General features: G+C 34.6%; 2 protein-coding genes across 5 annotated transcripts in view; one reads left to right on the top strand and one right to left on the bottom strand.

Annotated features, from left to right (window-relative positions):
• Window positions 1–20,638, top strand: part of LOC149805991 (set1/Ash2 histone methyltransferase complex subunit ASH2-like) — a 172,536-nt gene that overhangs the window by 61,359 nt on the left and 90,539 nt on the right. The gene's annotated exons all lie outside the window — the stretch shown is intronic.
• Window positions 1,847–20,638, bottom strand: part of LOC149805992 (uncharacterized) — a 53,721-nt gene continuing 34,929 nt past the window's right edge. For 2 of the 3 annotated variants that reach the window (XM_089950797.1, XM_089950798.1), the window contains exons 3-10: window positions 19,795–19,987; window positions 15,697–15,848; window positions 14,272–14,377; window positions 10,097–10,180; window positions 8,504–8,829; window positions 8,066–8,109; window positions 6,342–6,400; window positions 1,847–4,929 (exon numbers count right to left, since the gene is read on the bottom strand). In XM_089950797.1, coding sequence (XP_089806923.1) covers window positions 4,837–4,929; window positions 6,342–6,400; window positions 8,066–8,109; window positions 8,504–8,829; window positions 10,097–10,180; window positions 14,272–14,377; window positions 15,697–15,848; window positions 19,795–19,987 — 1,057 coding nt within the window. In that variant the 3' untranslated portion in view covers window positions 1,847–4,836. The remainder of the gene's footprint in view (window positions 4,930–6,341; window positions 6,401–8,065; window positions 8,110–8,503; window positions 8,830–10,096; window positions 10,181–14,271; window positions 14,378–15,696; window positions 15,849–19,794; window positions 19,988–20,638) is intronic. The other variant, XM_089950799.1, reaches the window with a different exon arrangement.

The raw sequence follows: 20,638 nt of genomic DNA, 5'->3' as shown, positions 1-20,638 counted from the left end.
CATCACTCTTTCATTCTTTGTTTAGATTCTGGAAACTTCTATTGTTGGCAAATATGTTTCACTCATGTTGGACAGAGTGGGTTTAACCAGGGGTCATCCCACCAGGTGAATTGGGTGACTAAGTTGCCTAAAAAATGTTAACTTTGCCTTCTTCTGTTAGGAAAGTGAAAATGACTTCACCCTGTGATATTTTAGAGGAACATTGAATGACTGTCCATTTTGAGATGCTCCCTTGCCTTGGCCAGGTTAGTTTCAATGTTATGTTATATATAGCTCAAGGCAAAATGTCGGCTTCAGGCCATAAAATAGTTGGTGTTGGTATCAGTTGCACAGAAAAACAAACTCGTACACATTCACAGGCATGTTTTGGTAACTGATTGACCATTATCAATTTCCTGAGTAAGTTAGCTGCTATCACTGCTCCATTTCCACAAGTTATCCTTTGACAATTAAAACATACAAACTTGTGTTTTGAAACTTAAATTTATGGAAATAGCAATTTGAGCTTTAGGAATAGCATCAGTAACAAGAATATTTTAACTGCTGCGTTTAGGTCTACATTATTTTCTTCATAAAAATCAGTTTGCTACCGTAAGTGAACCTGTCATGGGGAAATAATGGCGAATATCACAGATTTGGGATGTACCGTATTGTTAGATTGTCCCTTTTCATAAACCTTTGGACAACTGTATTAAGGAAAATATACAATTCATAGAAAGCGGAATATAAATATTACATTATTAAAGGTTTAGCTTTAAAATGTATTATATAGGTCAGAAACATATGTGACAATGCTATGTTGTGAAATTTGAGACGCTGTAAGGTCAACGTTATATTCTGAGTTCTTCTGAGTTCACTCATTTTTGTGAAAATACGAAGAGGAAAAGAAAAAAAGCAAAGTAAATACTATTTAATGAAAGCCTAACATTACACCAAGTACGTAGATAAGTAATAAAACCTTCTATTTGCAATCCTACCAATGGGCTGTTTTAATTGAGCCTAATATGAGTGGTTACATTATGAAAACCCCTTTTTCTAAAAATAGATGCACTTGCATGTTGGCTGTGTAAATTCGGTTAGAATAAAGGGTTTAGTTCATTCATATACTGACTTTAATTCTTCTGTGTGTTGTCTATGAACAGTTAGGGTAAAGGTTTATCTGCAACAGTATGATCTGAAATATGTGTGCATTTGCTTTCATGTACATGGTACAGGGGTTGTTTCAAGCAAGTTTAGACATTTTTTCAACTGCCATTTTATAGTGAACTTTCAGAAAGTAAAAATAAATTCTTGATTATGAGTAGTTCATCAAGCATTTCTCCTAACTTGGAATTAAAATACTGTAATCTAGTTATTCAGTTTAAATTCACTACAGTATATAGGTTCTGTTGTTCTCTTTTTAAGTCATATTGGCAAAATACACATCATAGGAGTATGATAGTTTTTAAACATGCGCCAAATGTGTTTATAATTTAGATAGAACTTAGAAAATGTTTTTCTTAAAAATAAAGCATTGCTGAAAACCAATGCTAATGCAAATATGCATACTGGGAAATAGAGGGCTTAATTCAAATAAGAGAATGGAAAAAAAAAACATACATGCACACACACACAAACACACACACTGTGTCTCGCTTGGTCCCACTTTTCCCAGTACATCTGTCATTTTGCCCTGTTCAGCTGTCACTTCTACCTGTTCTGTCCAAAAGGAGAAGTCACTTCTCCCTAAAATTCAAGTCTAGCTTGACCCCTGTTTAACATCAGAAATACACAACAAAAGCTGTTCTAAGTATCATAAATGTGCTTTTATATTCAGGTGTCATGGAACAGAAAACAAAGTACCAAACAGTTTTGTATAGAATTTTATTTTGTATAATAAATACAGTATTAATTAACATCAACCTTAAATTCAGTAAAATAAATCTAATTGACAGCAAGGCACTGTATAAACATGTTGGCTTCAGTCCTGCAAGAATGATGCAATAAAATTTGGATTAAGAACTTATGCATTTACTCCCTAGAAAAATTTCATTATATTTTATATTTTACAAAAGCTGTAACTTTTGAGAAGCTTGCATGTGACAGTATGATTTTTCTCTTAAATTAGACAGTACTCTACCAACAATACTTTTTCTCTAACCCACAGGCTCTTTTCCACCAAGGGCATAAGTATTTCTATAGCCTACAGGCTCTTTTCCACCAAGGGCATGAATATTTCTCTAGCCCACTGGCTCTTTTCCACCAAGGGCATGAATATTTATATAGCCTACAGGCTCTTTTCCACCATGAATATTTCTCTAGGCCACTGGCTCTCTTCTACCAGAGGCATGAATATTTATCTAGCCCACAAGCTCTTTTCCACCAGGGGCATCAGTGGCATCAATAGTTTTGTTCAGGTTTCATTGTTTGCAGATCTTTTCTAAACCCCTTGATGGATTGAAGTTTTGCAGTGTAAACAAAAACAGTTTTGCAGTTCACTCACTTGTCCCATTGGGCAGGTTTGCAGTCACAGTTCACTCACTTGTCCCATTGGGCAGGTTTGCAGTCACAGTTCACTCACTTGTCCCATTGGGCAGGTTTGCAGTCACAGTTCACTCACTTGTCCCATTGGGCAGGTTTGCAGTCACAGTTCACTCACTTGTCCCATTGGGCAGGGTCGCACAATTAAAAGATTTGTATTTTGGTTCATTTTCATTTGCTTTTATTTCTATAGCCCCTTGATGGATTCTCTGTACACCTGGCAAGAATGATCATGAGGCAAAGATGATTCATTCTCTGACACACTCTTTACCCCTTTGATCTTGGGGACCAGTCATGGAAACTGAGCTCAGTGTTTGGTTCATTTTTTTATTATTATTGACTTGTTTCCTAATCCCCTTGATGTATTTTTGCATCAAGAATAGTTATGATGCAAAGTCAATTCATTCTGTGATAGATTCATTTGCCCCTCTTGGGATCACAGTCATAGAAATGGAAAACCTGTGTTAAAAGTTTTAAAAAAATATTTTCTTAAATTTCCTTGAACCTTTTAAATGGATTCCATCATTGCTTATAAACTAAGGCAATTATTTCTGGGAAACATTTGGTTCTCTTTATCAGTGCTTTGGTCTAAAATGCAGGTCTTGGCCTATGTTATTGATATCTTATAAAATATTAGGTTTTATACTTTCTTTAAAATCATCTTGTATCATATGCGATTTACCAATCAGCATACTGGCTTCTTTATATGTTTTGAGTAAATGGTCATTAATGTTATGCCCACAATGGAGGTTTTTGGTGGCTTATTGTAATTTCAAAATAGAAAGGGGGTTTCGTTTTTACAAATCCCATTGAAGAGGTAGTCAAGAAATATTTAGGAATGAATGCAGAAATATATAAACATCTGATATGTCAAACTGTAACTCCTGGTTTTAAATTAGATAAACACATAAACCAACACTGAAGAGTTGATTCCTACTCTTTAACTGGACATAATGAGTGTCAGTAATACCAGCACACTTATTCATGGAAGCACCACAATTTCTGAAGAACAATTTTCAATCTTATTGATAACAACTGAATGCAAGGTACAGTTTGATGTCAGGCCTTCCTTGGCAGAAACTCAAGATTGGGATAACTTTTGGCATCCATGTGTGTCTATTAAACATGAGCGTTACAGATTTTTATGTATCTTTTTGTAGCTAAGTAAAAGGACGACTTGACAAAAGGGGTTCTCGTGTGTTATTCCTGGCTGGATTGCAAAGAATTTTGACCTATGGATCGATGCTGTTGCATCCATGTGCTCATGGTTTGCTCTTAGGTGATTTTGTCAGACCCTTGCTTGCCGAGTCACATCAGTGGTATGTAATAGTTTCCTGACGAGTATTACATCCTTCAGTCAAATCTAGGTCACTGACCTTCATTTCATGCTCAGGTGAACAGTGTTAAATTTTTGTCATTGTCTCAGTGTCTCAGACACTGTTACTTTCAGATTCATGTAAATGCATCATGACTGGTATTACACCCTTGGTCACTTTTACTTACATTTCAGGATTCCATTACCTGCATCAGACTTTGCATTTAGTTCAGTTGAAATGAATTTAATCCATTGAATACAGAATGATATAACAGGGTAAATAAATGCATCATATACAGCACTGTGCCATTTAGTCATAATAAAGCTTTGCAATCCAGCCATGCCACAATCAAAAGCTTTCTTATTACAACATAAAACTAAAAATACTGCATTCTTTTTTTTAATGTTTTCCTGTCCAAACATTTGCCAGAAATTAAGCGCATTTAGTCACATATTGATAGAAAAATCTGTCACAAATTACTTAGAGCATTAGTGTTGTAAACATGTCTAAAACTATTCAGAGAATCAAATGTTTATCAAAATACTATTTCTAGTTTTACATTATCTTATGATGAGGCACGACAGTTTACAACCTTGAAATCAGTGTATGCTTTGGCGTCCTTCTATTTCATTATGCAGATTCTTTTACACTAGATGTTAGAATACAGCAAATAAATAACAACAATAGAGCAGCTTAAATGGTAGTATTCTCTCTGACTAGATATGTTACATTTATGCTCGCTTATAAGACGAGTCTAACTTCAAGCTGCACATACCCTGATCTGCTGTCACATAATATGATGGCAGATCTTTGTCTGTGCTGTTTGTTAGGAGTAATTAAAAAATTGAACTACATAGTCCCTGATCTGCAGGCACATTATGCTATGGCAGATCAGGATCCTTGTTTGCAGTTTGACTCATCTTATAAGCAAATACATATGGTATTTCATGGCATTGAGTGGCATTGAGCAGTTGGAAGCAAGCATTGTAATGCTGCAGGGCTATACTTTTGTCTGCATGAAGATTTTGGACTGTCTGGAGGGATCTGACTGTGTTCTCTCCCTTTTCATGGTGCTGAGGTCATCGTCTTGTTTCTGTAGTATTAAGTAAAATATATGTAAAACATTAGACTAAATGAATGTAATCTTTTTTTTATAAAGAATTTATATGATTACAGTATCATTGTTCATAGAATTATGTTATGTGGTGAATATTAATGTGAATATATATATATGTGTGTGTGTGTGTTTGTGTGTGTGTGTATAAGAATTATTAGAAAAACATATATTCATACTCTTTGATCCATCTTTGTAAAAGGGAGACATAAATATAGCTTTTTCATCACACTTAAAATTGTTAACTTTCTGTGGTCAAGGGAAGGTATCTTGCCTGGTTAATAGAACAAAACTCTTGGAAGAAAGAATGAACTTTTTCTTCTTGGCTATGGCATGGTGTTTTGTTTGGTTCATACATTATGACTCTTATTTGAAGAGCATAGATAACTTATTCTGCTTTGCAATATAGCAGGGTATTTGGTTGATTAGATTATGACTTGATGTTTTGTTTGGTTCATGGATTGAGATATTCTTATTTGGCAAAGATAAATAGCTTTCCCTACTTGGCTATGGCAGGCACTTTGGTTGGTTGATAGATTGAATTTTTTTATTTAAAGATTTATATCGGCTTTGGGGTATCGTGTAGTGGCTTGGGGGGGGGATTGTGGAGCGGCTTGAGGGTATCATGTAGCAACTATCTTCCTGCTGCATTCTAAACTTTCCACAGCAAAAATTGTTTTGTCTGCAAATTTTTTGTGTAGGACCATGGTGCTTGAGATGAGGGCTGATGTTGATAATGACCATCCATTTAGATGGAGTAGTGACAGCAAGATTTTCCGGATGGCTGCTATAGTGGCCATATTGGATTCCAGATTGGCACCATTTTTATTTAGATCAACTAGATATTTTAAGAAGACTTTAAGTGAAAACACCATGTTGATATAACCATCCATTCAGGAAGAATAGCAATAACAAGATTTTCAAGATTGCCACTGTGAAGGCCATATTGGATGTGTGAGCTGTACCATTTTCATCCATGATGGCCAAATAAACCATAGGCTGAATGTGTGTTTAAAGTTTCACGGCAATCTTCAAGGTAGTTTAAGAGGAGCAGTGTTAAAAAAACTCACACTACTGGACGAGTGGATGACAGACAACAGACTATCCCATAAGCTCTTTCTGGTCTATAGTAGATTGAAAAATTTGCTTTGTTTTAGGGAAACTAATTATTTTATGTTACATATGAAAAGTAGCATAGAACTGCTGTAAGTGGAAGAAGTGCTTCCATGTTTGGAAGAAATCTTAATTGATTAATAGATTGGCATTTAATGGTACATCAGCAGTTGAAACGTTATAGTGTGGCAAGGCAGTGGATATGCCTAGAGATACACAATGACAGGATGATAGTTGAACTTAGCTACAATATAAATCCAATTTAAGAAAAATCAAACCTGTTTTACCTGTTCAGTTGAGTACTCCTTGTCATCTTTATGCATTTTATGCCTAAGAGCTGAAAAGACAGGAAATTTTAGTTCTTTTTATTCCCCATACAGTGCAGGCAGATACAGATATCACTGTGTTTATCAGTCTGTCTGTAATACATCTGTCTGTCCATAAACATTTTCTTTTCCAAGGCATAACTTATAACTGATCAAGTTATTTTAATCAAACATGGTATGCATATGGAACAAATTGTATATTGTTGTCTGTTTATACATTGAATTTTCCACATTCATTGTATTTTCTGTTACCATGGAAACAAGAGTAGCATCAGTGGCACATAAACTGTTGGTGCTTTGCCATTGGGGAGCAGCACAAGTGATATAAAATTGAGAGTGCTGAATCATGGGGTATTTTAAGTAGAAGTCACATTGTTGGCTATATTATGCAGACCTGCCAGCTCTCACTATTTTGCCAAAATCTGTCAAAAGGATGACAAGTATCTTGAACAAAATTAAGCCATCCAAGCACTTTCTTCAGTATTATATATTTTTTTATTTGTTTCATTAAAGAAACATACTTCAACTTAATCCTATTTTGGCTATCCCAGCTCCCATCACATTCCAGCCAGCTGAAATGTAGGTTAACGGAACTTGAAAACAGGTCCATTTGTTTGTGAGAATTTTAATTGATTAGAAAAAAGACATCAGAACAAGTAAAGTCTGTCCAAAGCAATTATGATTTTAATTTGTAGAAAATTATTAATATTGGCTGCGAAGTGTGTGAGATATTGGTGAAAATTTGACTTCTTGTTCTGATTATAGTTGACCTCAGAACACGCTGCACAGTGCCATTATTTAGGCATTAATACCTCCAACCCAAAACATTATTTGTCAGACTTGACATCTTACATTGTAGGAGTTGACTCCAACATGAAAGATAATAATAAATGGTTTCTCATCTTATTCTTTGCCAACTGTAAACATCACAACCAATTGCACTCATTATTTGATAAATGTGACCATCAAAATCAGTTACACTTATTCATTGCCAAATGTTAACATCAAAACCAATTATATATATTTTTGACAAATATGAACATGAAAACCAATTACACCTATTCATCGACGGATGTGAGCATCAAAACAAATTACATCTTACTTGTCAAGAAAAGTCAATATTGAGACCATTTCACTCTTCGGTCAGGACAATTATTATTTTCATGTAAATTCCTATGACAAAGAAGATATGAATTAAAATGTTTGTAAAATCAGTACTCATGTTGCAGGTTGAAATAATGTGTTCATTATTTTACCAAGGTGTATCATAGTGGTGTTAGTCATGAAGGCTTTCTGTTGCAGGCAGCTGATGTGATCTCATTAGTTGTGTCATACTGAAAACATTTACTCACCAACATTCCTGTTTCTTTATGTATTTGATTAGAGATGCCTATGATCTTCAGCCTTTATAAATTTGATGAATTTTAAATATTCATTCAGCTTTTCTTTTATGGACAGAGGGTGATAGGGTACTTTTTGCCCATATTTTTCTATACAATTATCTTTACTTGGGATAAATATTCAGTGAAGATTAGTGAGATTTTTTTTTGATTCTTTGCTGTGAAAATAACAAAATTTCAAGAGAAATTCTCCAACATATCAGAAGCAGCCATCCTTAAAGCAAGCATAAATATAATACTTGACTTTTCTCTCAGAGGCTGAGAAACATATATTACCTTGTGTTAATTCCTGACTGTGCTTCAAGTCTCTGTCTTCATGCCTATGATGATAATAAAATTGGTAAAAAGAAATTGATTTCTTGCCACGATAAATAATCATAAAGTCATATACTTTATTTCACATATCAATAGCTAGTAATGTGTGAATGTTAATAAAGCTGGCCAGGAATCCATAATACACCGAGTTTATCAACTATTAGCCAATTGAAAATAACTTTACAAAAATAACATAATTTTGATTATTGAAAAAATACCTCAGGCTCAAGAGTTTTTTTGATTTCCTGGCCAGGCCAGTATCTGTGTTCAGGCAGATTTAATTAACATGCCACTTGGGAATGGCACTGGGTAACTACAGTAGTGACTGTATTTTGTTGATCTAAGTATACATTAAAATGTGTTTTAAAATGTGTCATGTATACATCTGTTGATACTTACAGTTTTTTCACTTTATCCACTGATGGTGACTTCTGAACATCTCCCACTGATTTACTTTTCACTGTTGGATCAATTAAATAGAAAACATTCTCCACAGAACCAGAGGCACTTTTGGAAGTTCTATTTTCCTCTTCAGAGGTACCAACTGCTGCAGTTAGTCTATATTGTGAATTAGAACCAGGAGAAGCCATTCTGCTTACATCAGTTTTTTTATTTGCAGAGTTTTCCTTGGTTAATTTGTCTGGTGTTAACCTGTTTTCTACAGAGTATATTTTCTCAGATTTGGAATCTAAGGAAGAAGGTTCCTTTGCAGGTGAATCTTTTTTCTACAATAAATAGACATAGAATTAGAGCATGTTCTTCATTCATCCTGAATAACTCAGCTAAGTACAGTATGTACATGCTTGTAAGTTAACACAGACTGCAAACAATGAAGATCCTGATCTGCCATAGCACTATGCACCTGCAGATCAAAGTCCATACTGTTAGTTCTACTAATAACTCCTAACAAACAGCACAGACCCAGATCTGCCAGCACATTATGTGATGGCATGTCTCTGTCTTTGCAGTTTGCAGTTGGATTCATTTTATAAGTGAGTATATACAGTACATCATGCGTAAAAAGTAAATGTAGACATCTCTGGAAAGGAAAATGCTTTCAGATTCATAATCTGTTACAGTTCATACCTTTTAAAGTCATCTTTTAATTTAACATTGTAAATGCGGATTCTCATGCTGTGCTATATAAAAATGCAAATGCCAATGTTCACTGTATTGTGCCAACAAATTATGGCAATATAAATTCTCACAGTATGCTGTCCCAACAATGTATGACCTTTGCATCGGTTCATTTATTGCATAATGAACAAATTACTATGTTGCTTTACATCACACATAGAAATAAGTTTGTGTTGCTTGGTTAGTCAGATGGGGTCATGGGTGGTTGAGTTGTCGCCTTGATAGATCACTCACATGTTTCACCTCTGTCTGCACAAGTTTGAGTCTCGACTTAACCAGTGTGGGTATGTTAGAAGGTTTGCAATGCCAGTGTTTTTTCCCAGGGTCTTCCTGGGTTCGTCCTCCACCAGATATACTGGCTGCCATGTATAGACAATTAAGTGCTGAAAAGATTGTATTCAACACCACAAAATCAAACCAAACACAGATTAGTTATATGTCAAATATAAATAAGTAAGAATCTTTAGTCTATCAACAGTAACACTTGCAACTGTTGTTCACGCTCTAATGTATGAAATGGCTCCACTTACAGCAAGGTCAGTATGATCAACCTTATTTGAGGGTCACTTCGATATTGCCACAAAACATGCCCACGTTAAGAAAAAAAAAGATTATCACAATTTTATTGAAGTTGTTACTGGACCATAATGGTTTATGTGGAATTTGAAACATGCTTATTAAATACATCACACAAACATAATACATGTATATATATATATATATATATATATATATATATATATATATGTGTGTGTGTGTGTGTGTGTGTTTTGCTCTAGGTGTCATGGTTTCTAAGATAAACTGATGAAGTATCTGATGTTATTTTGATTTGTAATATTATCCCATAAATATAACCTGTGGGCGTAGCTCATCCTGCAATCGCTGTCGTGAGGCTCTTGTGGCAGGGTTTCTATTTCTTGGGGGAGCAGCTCGTCTGAACTGAAATCAATAATAACAAATTTAGAAATATGCATTCATATTCCTTGTAATTATCATTAAAAGTATCTAAAATATTTAATAATAGGAACCCTAGATTCTTTAGCAATACTTCAATTGAGTACACAAATATTTATTGATAGGAACTCAAGACTCTTCAGCAATGCTTCAATTTTGGATGCAAATAGTTGTTGATAGGAATCCTAGATTCTTTTGCAATACTTCAATTGTAGTATACAGAAATATTTATCACTAGGAACCCTAGATTTTTTTGAAATACTTCAATTTACTATACAGAAATAGTTATTGATAGGAATCCTAGATTCTTTTGCAGTACTTAAATTTAGTATAAAGAAATAGTTATTGATAGGAACCCTAGATTCTTTTGCAATACTTCAATTTAGTATAAAGAAATAGTTATTGATAGGAATCCTAGATTCTTTTGCAATACTTCAATTTAGTATACAGAAATAGTTATTGATAGGAATCCTAGATTCTTTTGCAATACTTCAATTTAGTATACAGAAATAGTTATTGATAGGAATCCTAGATTCTTTTTGCAATACTTCAATTTAGTATACAGAAATAGTTATTGATAGGAATCCTAGATTCTTTTGCAATACTTCAATTTAGTATACAGAAATAGTTATTGATAGGAATCCTAGATTCTTTTGCAATACTTCAATTTAGTATAAAGAAATAGTTACTGATAGGAATCCTAGATTCTTTTGCAATACTTCAATTTAGTATACAGAAATAGTTATTGATAGGAATCCTAGATTCTTTTGCAATATTTCAATTTAGTATACATAGTTATTGATAGGAATCCTAGATTCTTTTGCAATACTTCAGTTTAGTATACAGAAATAGTTATTGATAGGAATCCTAGATTCTTTTGCAATACTTCAATTTAGTATAAAGAAATAGTTATTGATAGGAATCCTTGATTCTTTTGCAATACTTCAGTTTAGTATACAGAAATAGTTATTGATAGGAATCCTAGATTCTTTTGCAATACTTCAATTTAGTATAAAGAAATAGTTAATGATAGGAATTCTAGATTCTTTTGCAATACTTCAATTTAGTATACAGAAATATTTATTGATAGGAACCCTAAATTCTTCTGCAGTACTGCAGTTCTGGATACTCTTTAAATAGTTTTGCAAAGATATTTTGCATTTAGAGAGGGATATAACTGGCCTGAACAGACATTTGAAAGATGATTATATCCCTCGAGAAGCCCGAGGGGGTTGGGTTGGCCATACCTAGGTGGCCTAAAAGCTGTTGGGGTTTGGAGTATTCTTGCAATTTCCTGGCTTGTTTTTAGAGACAAATATGAAACTAAATTTGACTGGAAAATATTTTATTTACTGCAGAATATGAGTCCTGTTAGCTTAATATTAATTACACTGGTCAACAGTGAAATCATTACTGACTTGAAAAGGCCCTAATCTGTAGTATTTTGGTGTGCCGAACACGAATATAACCGTGAAAAATTTGTATTGGCTCTCGTTTTGAAGATATTCATATACCTCATTTTTATGTTTCACTGTGTAAATTTCTCCAGTAGGACTGCAGCAACATCCGGAATAATGATGTAACATTGCATAATACCATCATGCTCACATCATCCACAGTTGATTGCATCATTTTCTGATGCAATGCAATACTAATGCCATGCGGCTGCTGAAGTAAGTTGACGTCAGCAGTGTACTATACATGTGTAGGCCTATTATACTAATGCCAGGCGGCTGCTGAAGCTGACGTAAGCAGTGTACTATATAAAGCCCAATCAGATAGGTTCAGCATTTAAAATATTTTAGACGTTGTGCGAGACAGTTCAAGTTACTGTTACATAAAACTTATTATTTTATCCATTTACGTACAATAAAGAACAGTAATGCCTCGAAAGTGTGTTAATACCGCGGACAATTTTTGCTATATTTGTGGGGAAGTGACATTTGCCAACCAGAAGAAAAGTATCAATTCTCAAGTGAAGAAGGCATATCATCTTTACTTCGGATGCAAGGTTGGTGACCAAGACAAGCCTTGGGCTCCGCATATATGCTGTGCTACATGTACAACACAGCTTTCACAGTGGTTGAATTGCAAAAGGTCATCAATGGCGTTTGCAGTCCCAATGGTGTGGAGAGAGCCAAGCAACCACCTAAATGACTGTTACTTCTGCTTGGTTCCTCCTCTTTCCGGCGGAATAACGAAGCGAAAGAAGTCGAGAATAGTCTACCCAAACATTCCGTCTGCATTGAGACCAGTTCCACATGGTGAGGGACTTCCTATTCCAGAACCTCCAGCAGAATATTCTCTTGATTCATCTGACGAAGACAAAGGTGAGTTGACCTGTTCTTCTCCTGGTCCATCAGCATGCAGTGATCCAGATTTTCACTGTGGTGCATCATCAACCCCACACAGAATAACACAGGAAGAACTAAATGACCTGATTCGTGATTTGGACTTATCAAAGAACAAGGCAGAATTGCTAGGATCAAGACTCCAACAATGGAATCTTCTAGAAGAAGATGTCACAATTACTGCGTATTGAAAGCGCCACCAGCAATTGGAGCCTTTCTTCAGAAAGGAAAGTAATCTGATATTCTGTTCCGATATTGAGGGCCTCATGAATGCTTTAAAAATCACTCATGACCCACAAGAATGGAGACTATTTGTGGACTCTTCGAAACTGAGTCTCAAGGCTGTGCTTTTGCACAATGGAAACATTCTTCCATCTATTCCAGTAGCGTATGCTGTCCACATGAAAGAGACATACGATAACTTAAGGCAGCTACTGAATTCCATTGAGTATAACAAGTACAGCTGGCACCTCTGTGGTGATTTGAAGGTAGTTGCCCTTTTAATGGGACTGCAGCAAGGATATACAAAATACATGTGTTTCTTATGCGAGTGGGATAGCCGAGCAAGGGAAATGCACTACATGAGGAAGGAATGGACTCACAGGCAGAATGTAGCCATTGGAGAGAAGAATATCCAACACCCAGCTCTGGTTGAGGCTCAAAAAATCTTGCTACCACCCCTTCACATCAAACTAGGTTTGATGAAGAACTTCGTGAAAGCCATTGACCGGACTTTGCCAGCATTCCGATACCTGCATGAAAAATTCCCTCGACTCAGCGAAGCAAAGATTAAAGAGGGAGTTTTTGTGGGTCCTCAGATTCGAGAGCTTTTCAAAGATGACCGGTTCAACAACTTGCTGGAAGGTGATGCGAAACAAGCATGGAATGCTTTTCGCCTAGTTTCTACAAACTTCCTCGGAAATGTTAGGGCAGAAAACTATAAGGAACTAGTAGAAGACATGTTGATGAAGTATAAGAAACTTGGCTGCAATATGTCTCTAAAGATTCACTTCCTTCATTCCCATTTGGATTTCTTTCCTAGCAACTGTGGTATTGTTAGTGATGAACACGGCGAACGTTTTCATCAAGATATCGCAACAATGGAACAAAGATACCAGGGAAAATGGTCCACTACAATGCTGGCTGACTACTGCTGGACACTCCTCAGAGATGCTCCCGAACAGCTGTACAAGAGACAGGCGAAGAAATCTAAGATGTAGTCAATGACTTGATTTTTTATAGGTAGGCTATTACAGTTGACCTTTTACTATTGGAATGCATTTCGTTATGTAAACATTAATTTCTTGCAGATTACAAAAAAACTAGAGCCAATTTTGCAATTTGACTGTCATATTCGTGTTCAGCACATAAAAATTGATAAGAATTGACTAATTTTATTTCAGTAACATGACTTTTGTAAAAATTTGTTGTCCAGTGTTAGTTAGTAAGCCAACAATTATAAAGATAAAGTTGTTCATTGAAAGTAAAACATTTAGTAGCAGTGTAGTCCAAATAAAGAACTAAGTTGCAGTGATACATTTTGGTCTTATATTGAAATATAGCACTGCTTCATTTTAACATAATTTCTTTTTCTTTTGCTGCACAAGCATCTTTTTGTAAACAAGATTTTCCATTATAATTGTCTTCTTTGCTGTCATATTTCTCCTCATGTTTTTCCAATCTTAATTCAAACCAAGTTCAAATGAAAGGTAGTATATAACTCACAGATTTTAATACTTCTGTTTCTCGTTCTATTGCTGCAAACTCATCATCATCGTCGTCATCCTCTGTGGCTATGACAACATCAGGATTGTAAATCTCTGGTATATCTCTGAAACAAAGCAAATGATGAAGTTGAGGTCTTGGTTCACATTCTTGCCTTTTACCAGTAGATTTATACATGTACTTTGGGTCTTTTTATGAGACTTAAGAGTTTTCGGCCTCTGAAGGATGACAATTTTTTCAGCCTGTGAAGGATGACATTTTTTTCCGCTTGTGATGGTTGACTATTTTGTAGCAACAAAAGAAATATTCTAAAAGGCGTTAAGTTTCTACATATGTGATAAATGAACATCATTTAGAGGATTGACAGTATCTTTTGATGTCCAAAGCATAAAGGTCCTTTACTGATGAAAATGTACAATTTTTATGTTCTGATCATTGTAACATACCTCAAAGCTTATATCTCTATTGCTGATATTTGGGACAAATTTCCTTCTGTTCTGTTAATTTGTTTTGCTTCTTTTCTTGTTATCAAATAAATTTATTTAAAATTAAAAGCTTGGCATCATAGTATTTTGTTTCATCATCTTCTTGTTCATTATGATGTCAGCCAGACATGACCTTAATGCTTGAGGGTATACTTAACAGCTGATATAAACAGAGTCAAAATGATACCATTCAAATACTGCGTATTCCTGCTTTTAAGTCGAGTCCAACTGTAAACTGCACAGACCCTCATCTGCCATCACATAATGTGCCAGCAGATCTGGGTCTGTGCAGTTTGTTAGGAACAATCAAAAGAAAAAATAACATAGGCCCTAATCTGCAGGTGCATTATGTTGTATCAGATCAGGATCTTTGTTGTTTGCAGTTTGACTCTACCAGGGAGTATGTATGGTACATATAACAGTGTAAAGAAGCTGATTGTGTTCTTATTGAGAGATAAATTATGCTGTTTAATATATCTAGTTACCTATGTGTGTGTTACTTACGATTTTAGTAAATATACTAAACTGGAATCATTAGAAATTTTGTTGTTTTTTTCCCAGAGGTATCACTGGTAGTAATTCGCTATAGTGTTATAAACCAGGGCACAAATCTTAGGAAGGATCATGGCATGATACCAATGCATTAATGTGAAACTTGAGCCTGTTTGAAAATTTGGTGATAATTCTGCATGTTATGTTAAAGATATCAACTGAAGGACTGGAGTATTCTGCTTTTAAATGAGTGTTAGCACACTCAACATTAAATGGGGCCAAAATGACTTTGCATGCCAGATGTTTGCTTTGTGCTCACCCATAACACTTGAGTAATTTTATGTCATTGTTTAAAATACTTTTAATACCACAAGAAAATTATTGGGAATACTGAGTTTTCATGGACATGGCAATACATCATCTTAACATTGTAAAAGAATGTCCCTACTCCTCTTCCTCTCTATTGTATATTGCTGCAGAAGGAGCAGGACTGACTTCAGTAATGGCAGGAATATGGTTGTGGTCTGTGCCAGGAATCTCTTCCCCTTCCTGTTCTGTTGTATCCTTTCTCACCTCAACAGCTGTCTTTGGGGACTTGCCCTGGCAAGAAAAATCACTTTGTAGAAAATGTCCAACATAATGTAACTTTTTCAGAATCATTTTCAAAGTCAGTTGGAAGACAATTCCTGGATATAATGGCTGTGGTAAATTCCTGAGGTCATTCTGTCAGTCTTGGTTATAGTAAATTCAATAGAAGCAATTACTGTTTGACAAATGTGGGATTTATAGGGAGAGAATGTAATCCAAAAACAGATCTGTATTTCTACACTACAAGAAGTTGACCACTCTTCCTTGCCTGTCATATACAAGTAGAGTGGAAATACACAAAGTTTTCATTGTCAGAAGCATTCTGTTTTTATAGATGTTTAGACCCACTGCCAAAATACCATAGTATACTCTCAATACTTGCTTATAAGAGCAGCCCAACTGCAGACTGCACAGATTCAGATCTGCTGTCACATAATGCTCTGGCAGATCTGGGTCTGTGCAGTTTGTTTGGAGTATTCAGGAGAACAAACCGCATTGATCCTGATCTGCAGTTGCATTATGTTGCAGCAGATCAAGATTTTTGTTTTGACTCAACTTATAAGTGAGTATATACTGTATTCATTTATACATCAAGTCCAAGTGCAATCTGCACAGACACAGATCTGCTGTTTCATAATGTACAGGCAAATCAGGGTCTACATTGTTTGCAGTTGGATATATAAGTATATATGGCATGTGTATAGGATAGTCTACAGCAATTATAACATTATGTATTAAACAACCACTCTCAGATATTGCCAACAAATTGCCAAGAAAGATTTTTCAGCTATATAATCCTAACATCATACTGTCATTCTTGCCTACTGACACCTGCATGCATAAAATGTAGACAAAAAGGTTACACTGATTACTTTGGCTCTAGTATCAGTTGATTTTGTAAGTTACTGTGATCCTCCTATTGTTGTCTAATAAGTCTTTCAAACAGTAATTATATCTAGCATATTCCAAACACTTTCAGCTTTTGTAGTAATTGTGAATTGAGGTTATGATAATGTGTAAATATTGAAGTCCCTGCAAATCTCCAACATAGTTTTGAGATTCCATGGTAAGATGATTCATGACAAAGAAATGTTTGCACATTTAACTCAGTATTACAGACGATTCACAGCTTCTATTTGAGAGTAAAATTTCAAAGTTATAAATAAGAAAAATGTTTCACTTAAGACAAGATTAAGAATCAGACACAAATTGTGAGATTTGTTCTATTTATGAAGTAAAATTCACTTTTGAGATTGGTTTAAACTGGCCATACATCTCATTGAGATTTGTTTAAATTGGTCATACATCTCATTGAGATTGGTTTAAATTGGCCAAACACCTCATTGAGAGTGGTTTAAATTGGTCATACATCTCACTGAGATTGGTTTAAATTGGCCATACATCTCATTGAGATTGGTTTAAATTGGTCATACATCTCATTGAGATTAGTTTAAATTGGCCATACATCTCATTGAGATTGGTTTAAATTGGTCATACATCTCATTGAGATTGGTTTAAATTGGTCATACATCTCATTGAGATTGGTTTAAATTGGTCATTCATTTCATTGAGATCGGTTTAAATTGGTCATATATGTCATTGAGATTGCCTTAAATTGGTCATACATGTCATTGAGATCGGTTTAAATTGGTCATACATCTCATTGAGATTGGTTTAAATTTGTCATACATCTCATTGAGATTAGTTTAAATTGGTCATACATGTCATTGAGATTAGTTTAAATTGGTCATACATCTCATTGAGATTGGTTTAAATTGGTCATACATGTCATTGAGATTGGTTTAAATTTGTCATACATCTCATTGAGATTAGTTTAAATTGGTCATACATCTCATTGAGATTAGTTTAAATTGGCCATACATCTCATTGAGATTGCATTAAATTGGTCATACATCTCATTGAGATCGGTTTAAATTGGCCATACATCTCATTGAGATTAGTTTAAATTGGTCATACATCTCATTGAGATTGGCTTAAATTGGCCATACGTGTCATTGAGATTGGTTTAAATTGGCCATACATCTCATTGAGATTAGTTTAAATTGGTCATACATGTCATTGAGATTGGTTTAAGTTTGTCATACATCTCATTGAGATTAGTTTAAATTGGTCATACATCTCATTGAGATTGGTTTAAATTGGTCATAAATAAAAAATCTCATTGAGATTGATGCAGGATGCTAGTTGTACATGTTATTTTTCTTCAGTTTTCAATGATTTGAATTTAATTGATATTTAGTTGGGAATTTTTATTGTTTTCATCATTAATTTTTTATTTAAAGTTATTTAGCTTCCATTTCCTGTCATTAAATAGCTAAGAATTGTTAAAAGTGCTGCTAAATCCAACAGAAACCCCAAAACAAACTTGTTCATATTTTTACATAGTTTTGTCATCAGGCAACAGGCTGAGCTTACATATATAATGGCATACATTTCTTACTGTAAGGTTTTGATTGTTGATCTTTCATTGTGGCCAAGGGAGGTGTGGTAGAAGCATTTTGTCTTCACCTTTGTAAATAGCTCAAAAGATAAGATGTCAGAAATTTATCAGGTCTGGCTAATTTTGTCAGGGTCATTTTATTTTTGAAGTACGTACCCAGATGTTATATCTTGGTAACATGGTTTGAATGAAGATTCCATTTTTACCTTCATCTAAAGTATGGTAATGCAGGAAGGACACACACACACACACGCACGCACGCGCACACACTGTATGATCAGTGCAGTAGTGCCATGTTGCTTATAAGAGTTTAGCTCGTAGTCATATTTTATTTGTTTATGATCTTTCCTTTTATGTGTAAATATAGCACATGTACATCTGTCAGGTCTGTATGTTTTCTTATAGTTATATTTTATATGTTTATGATCTTTCCTTTTTATGTGTAAATATAGCACATGTACATCTATCGGGTCTGTAGGAAATAGAATTACCCAAGTTGGGGTGATAGGGTACAAGTGGAATAGCTCCATAACAGGGAACTGATATTTACACTTAATGGCATGAAAATACCTTGCATACTATTTTTGTTTCAAATCTGAAAGGAGGATTGGCAGGGAGAATGTTATTCTTTGCTTGAATGTCTCAAATATGTATCCACATTTTCGGAAATGGTTACCATTCCCACCTTGAAGATGGAAATAAAACCTTTGTTGAAGCAGCTGTATAGAGACTTAGAGTAAATGCTCTCCCATCCTCCATGACAAAATGCAACTTCAAATTCACTACATCGCTTACAGCAAGTAAACAATTAGAAAAGTCAGGTGCTAATCAGGACTGAAGTAAGACAGAGTAAAAAAAAGAAAACCTGTTGGATGACATACAGCAAAAATTCAGATTTTCCAAACCCAGATGGGGACATAAATATTTTGTCCAGATAATTGTTTGTCTGGATATCTTAAGATTTTATGAACAATAAAGTTGCCTGTCAAGTGGATGATCTGTAAGTTTGTATGATAGGCAAGTCTAGATAACCCTCATTCTGATGATTGATGTTTTACTGCATGTAGTAAATACACTACCTATATATCATGATTAGACCAAACAGGAAAAATATGCATCATTAGGAAAGAATGAGGCCATAAATGGTCATACTGGTCTCAGTGATTCATCATATAAAAAATACCGTCTTATTCCACAGAAAAAATGAATAGGGTATTTCCCATTCAAAATAATTATTCATAAGGCCTGACTCAATTAAATAGTAAACATATACTTAAATGACAAATTTTTGCTTGGAAAGTGAAGATCTTCCTAAAACTAAGACTCGAACTATATCTACTATTAAATTATAATGGTGGTTTGGGCCCCACACAATCATACAGAGGTTTGGGGGCTGACTTAAAATGCTATAAATTTCACAAGATGAAGACTAAAAATGTAGATATTTAGGTTTGTGTAATTTTTTAGCCTATTTCAACTTAACTTTGTTAAACTCACCATTCCAATGAGAATGCCAGTGGTTTCAAAGTGCTTGAATGCTTCAGATAGTGGACGTGTCTTTGGTTGTCGTGGAGACTCTGTCATCTGAGCCACAGGTATATTCTTCTTTTGACTTTCAAATGCTTTGATCTTGTCCTTGACAGACAAAACTGGATCATCTCCATCCCCATTCTGTTTTATTTTTGGTTCACTGAAAGAAAGAAGCATTTATAATATGATGACGCTTGCACAAGAAGACTTACTTTTGATTTGAGAAAATATCTCCATGGAGAAGAAAAAAAACTGACATGTAGAGATATCATTATTTTGGAAAGAGTAGTCTTTCTTGAATATAATACAGTTTATTGTACACAAATGTTGTAGCACCTAATCCATAACAGTTCTCGCTTGGGGAATTAGACAAATGGATAGATATTTCAATATGAAGCCTTCTAGTTTTACAGATATGAACAGTTTCATATTTAAATGTTAACTACACAGTCATTTAAATGGTAAAAGGTTGGATATACTGTGTGTTCGAAATTGAAAGTTGAAGTTTAGTTAAGACTGTGAATTGTGGAATTCTTTGCAATGACAGCAAAGACTTAAAAGTCTTAATGTTTACTTTCTTAATTTTTGCCAGCATATGTTTGTTTTGTAATTTCATAGTGTTTTTGTAATCTTGTCATTGTAAATGTTTTTATGTGTTTTCTGATATTGTAAAGTGCTTAGAGCTTCAGAAGATTAGGTACTGTACTAAGTCCACATTATTATTATTACTATTATTATTATTATTACATGCTGACTGCCTGACTCTCTCTGACTGCTACTTGCACTGTGGTTGACATTAGCTTATCAGTAA

Source organism: Sinohyriopsis cumingii, chromosome 2 (assembly GCF_028554795.1).
Source record: "Sinohyriopsis cumingii isolate HCF-2022 chromosome 2, ASM2855479v2, whole genome shotgun sequence".
NCBI classification, from domain to species: domain Eukaryota; kingdom Metazoa; phylum Mollusca; class Bivalvia; order Unionida; family Unionidae; genus Sinohyriopsis; species Sinohyriopsis cumingii.
Note: the sequence above shows the minus strand (reverse complement) of the source record. Positions and strands in the feature narration are given on the sequence as shown.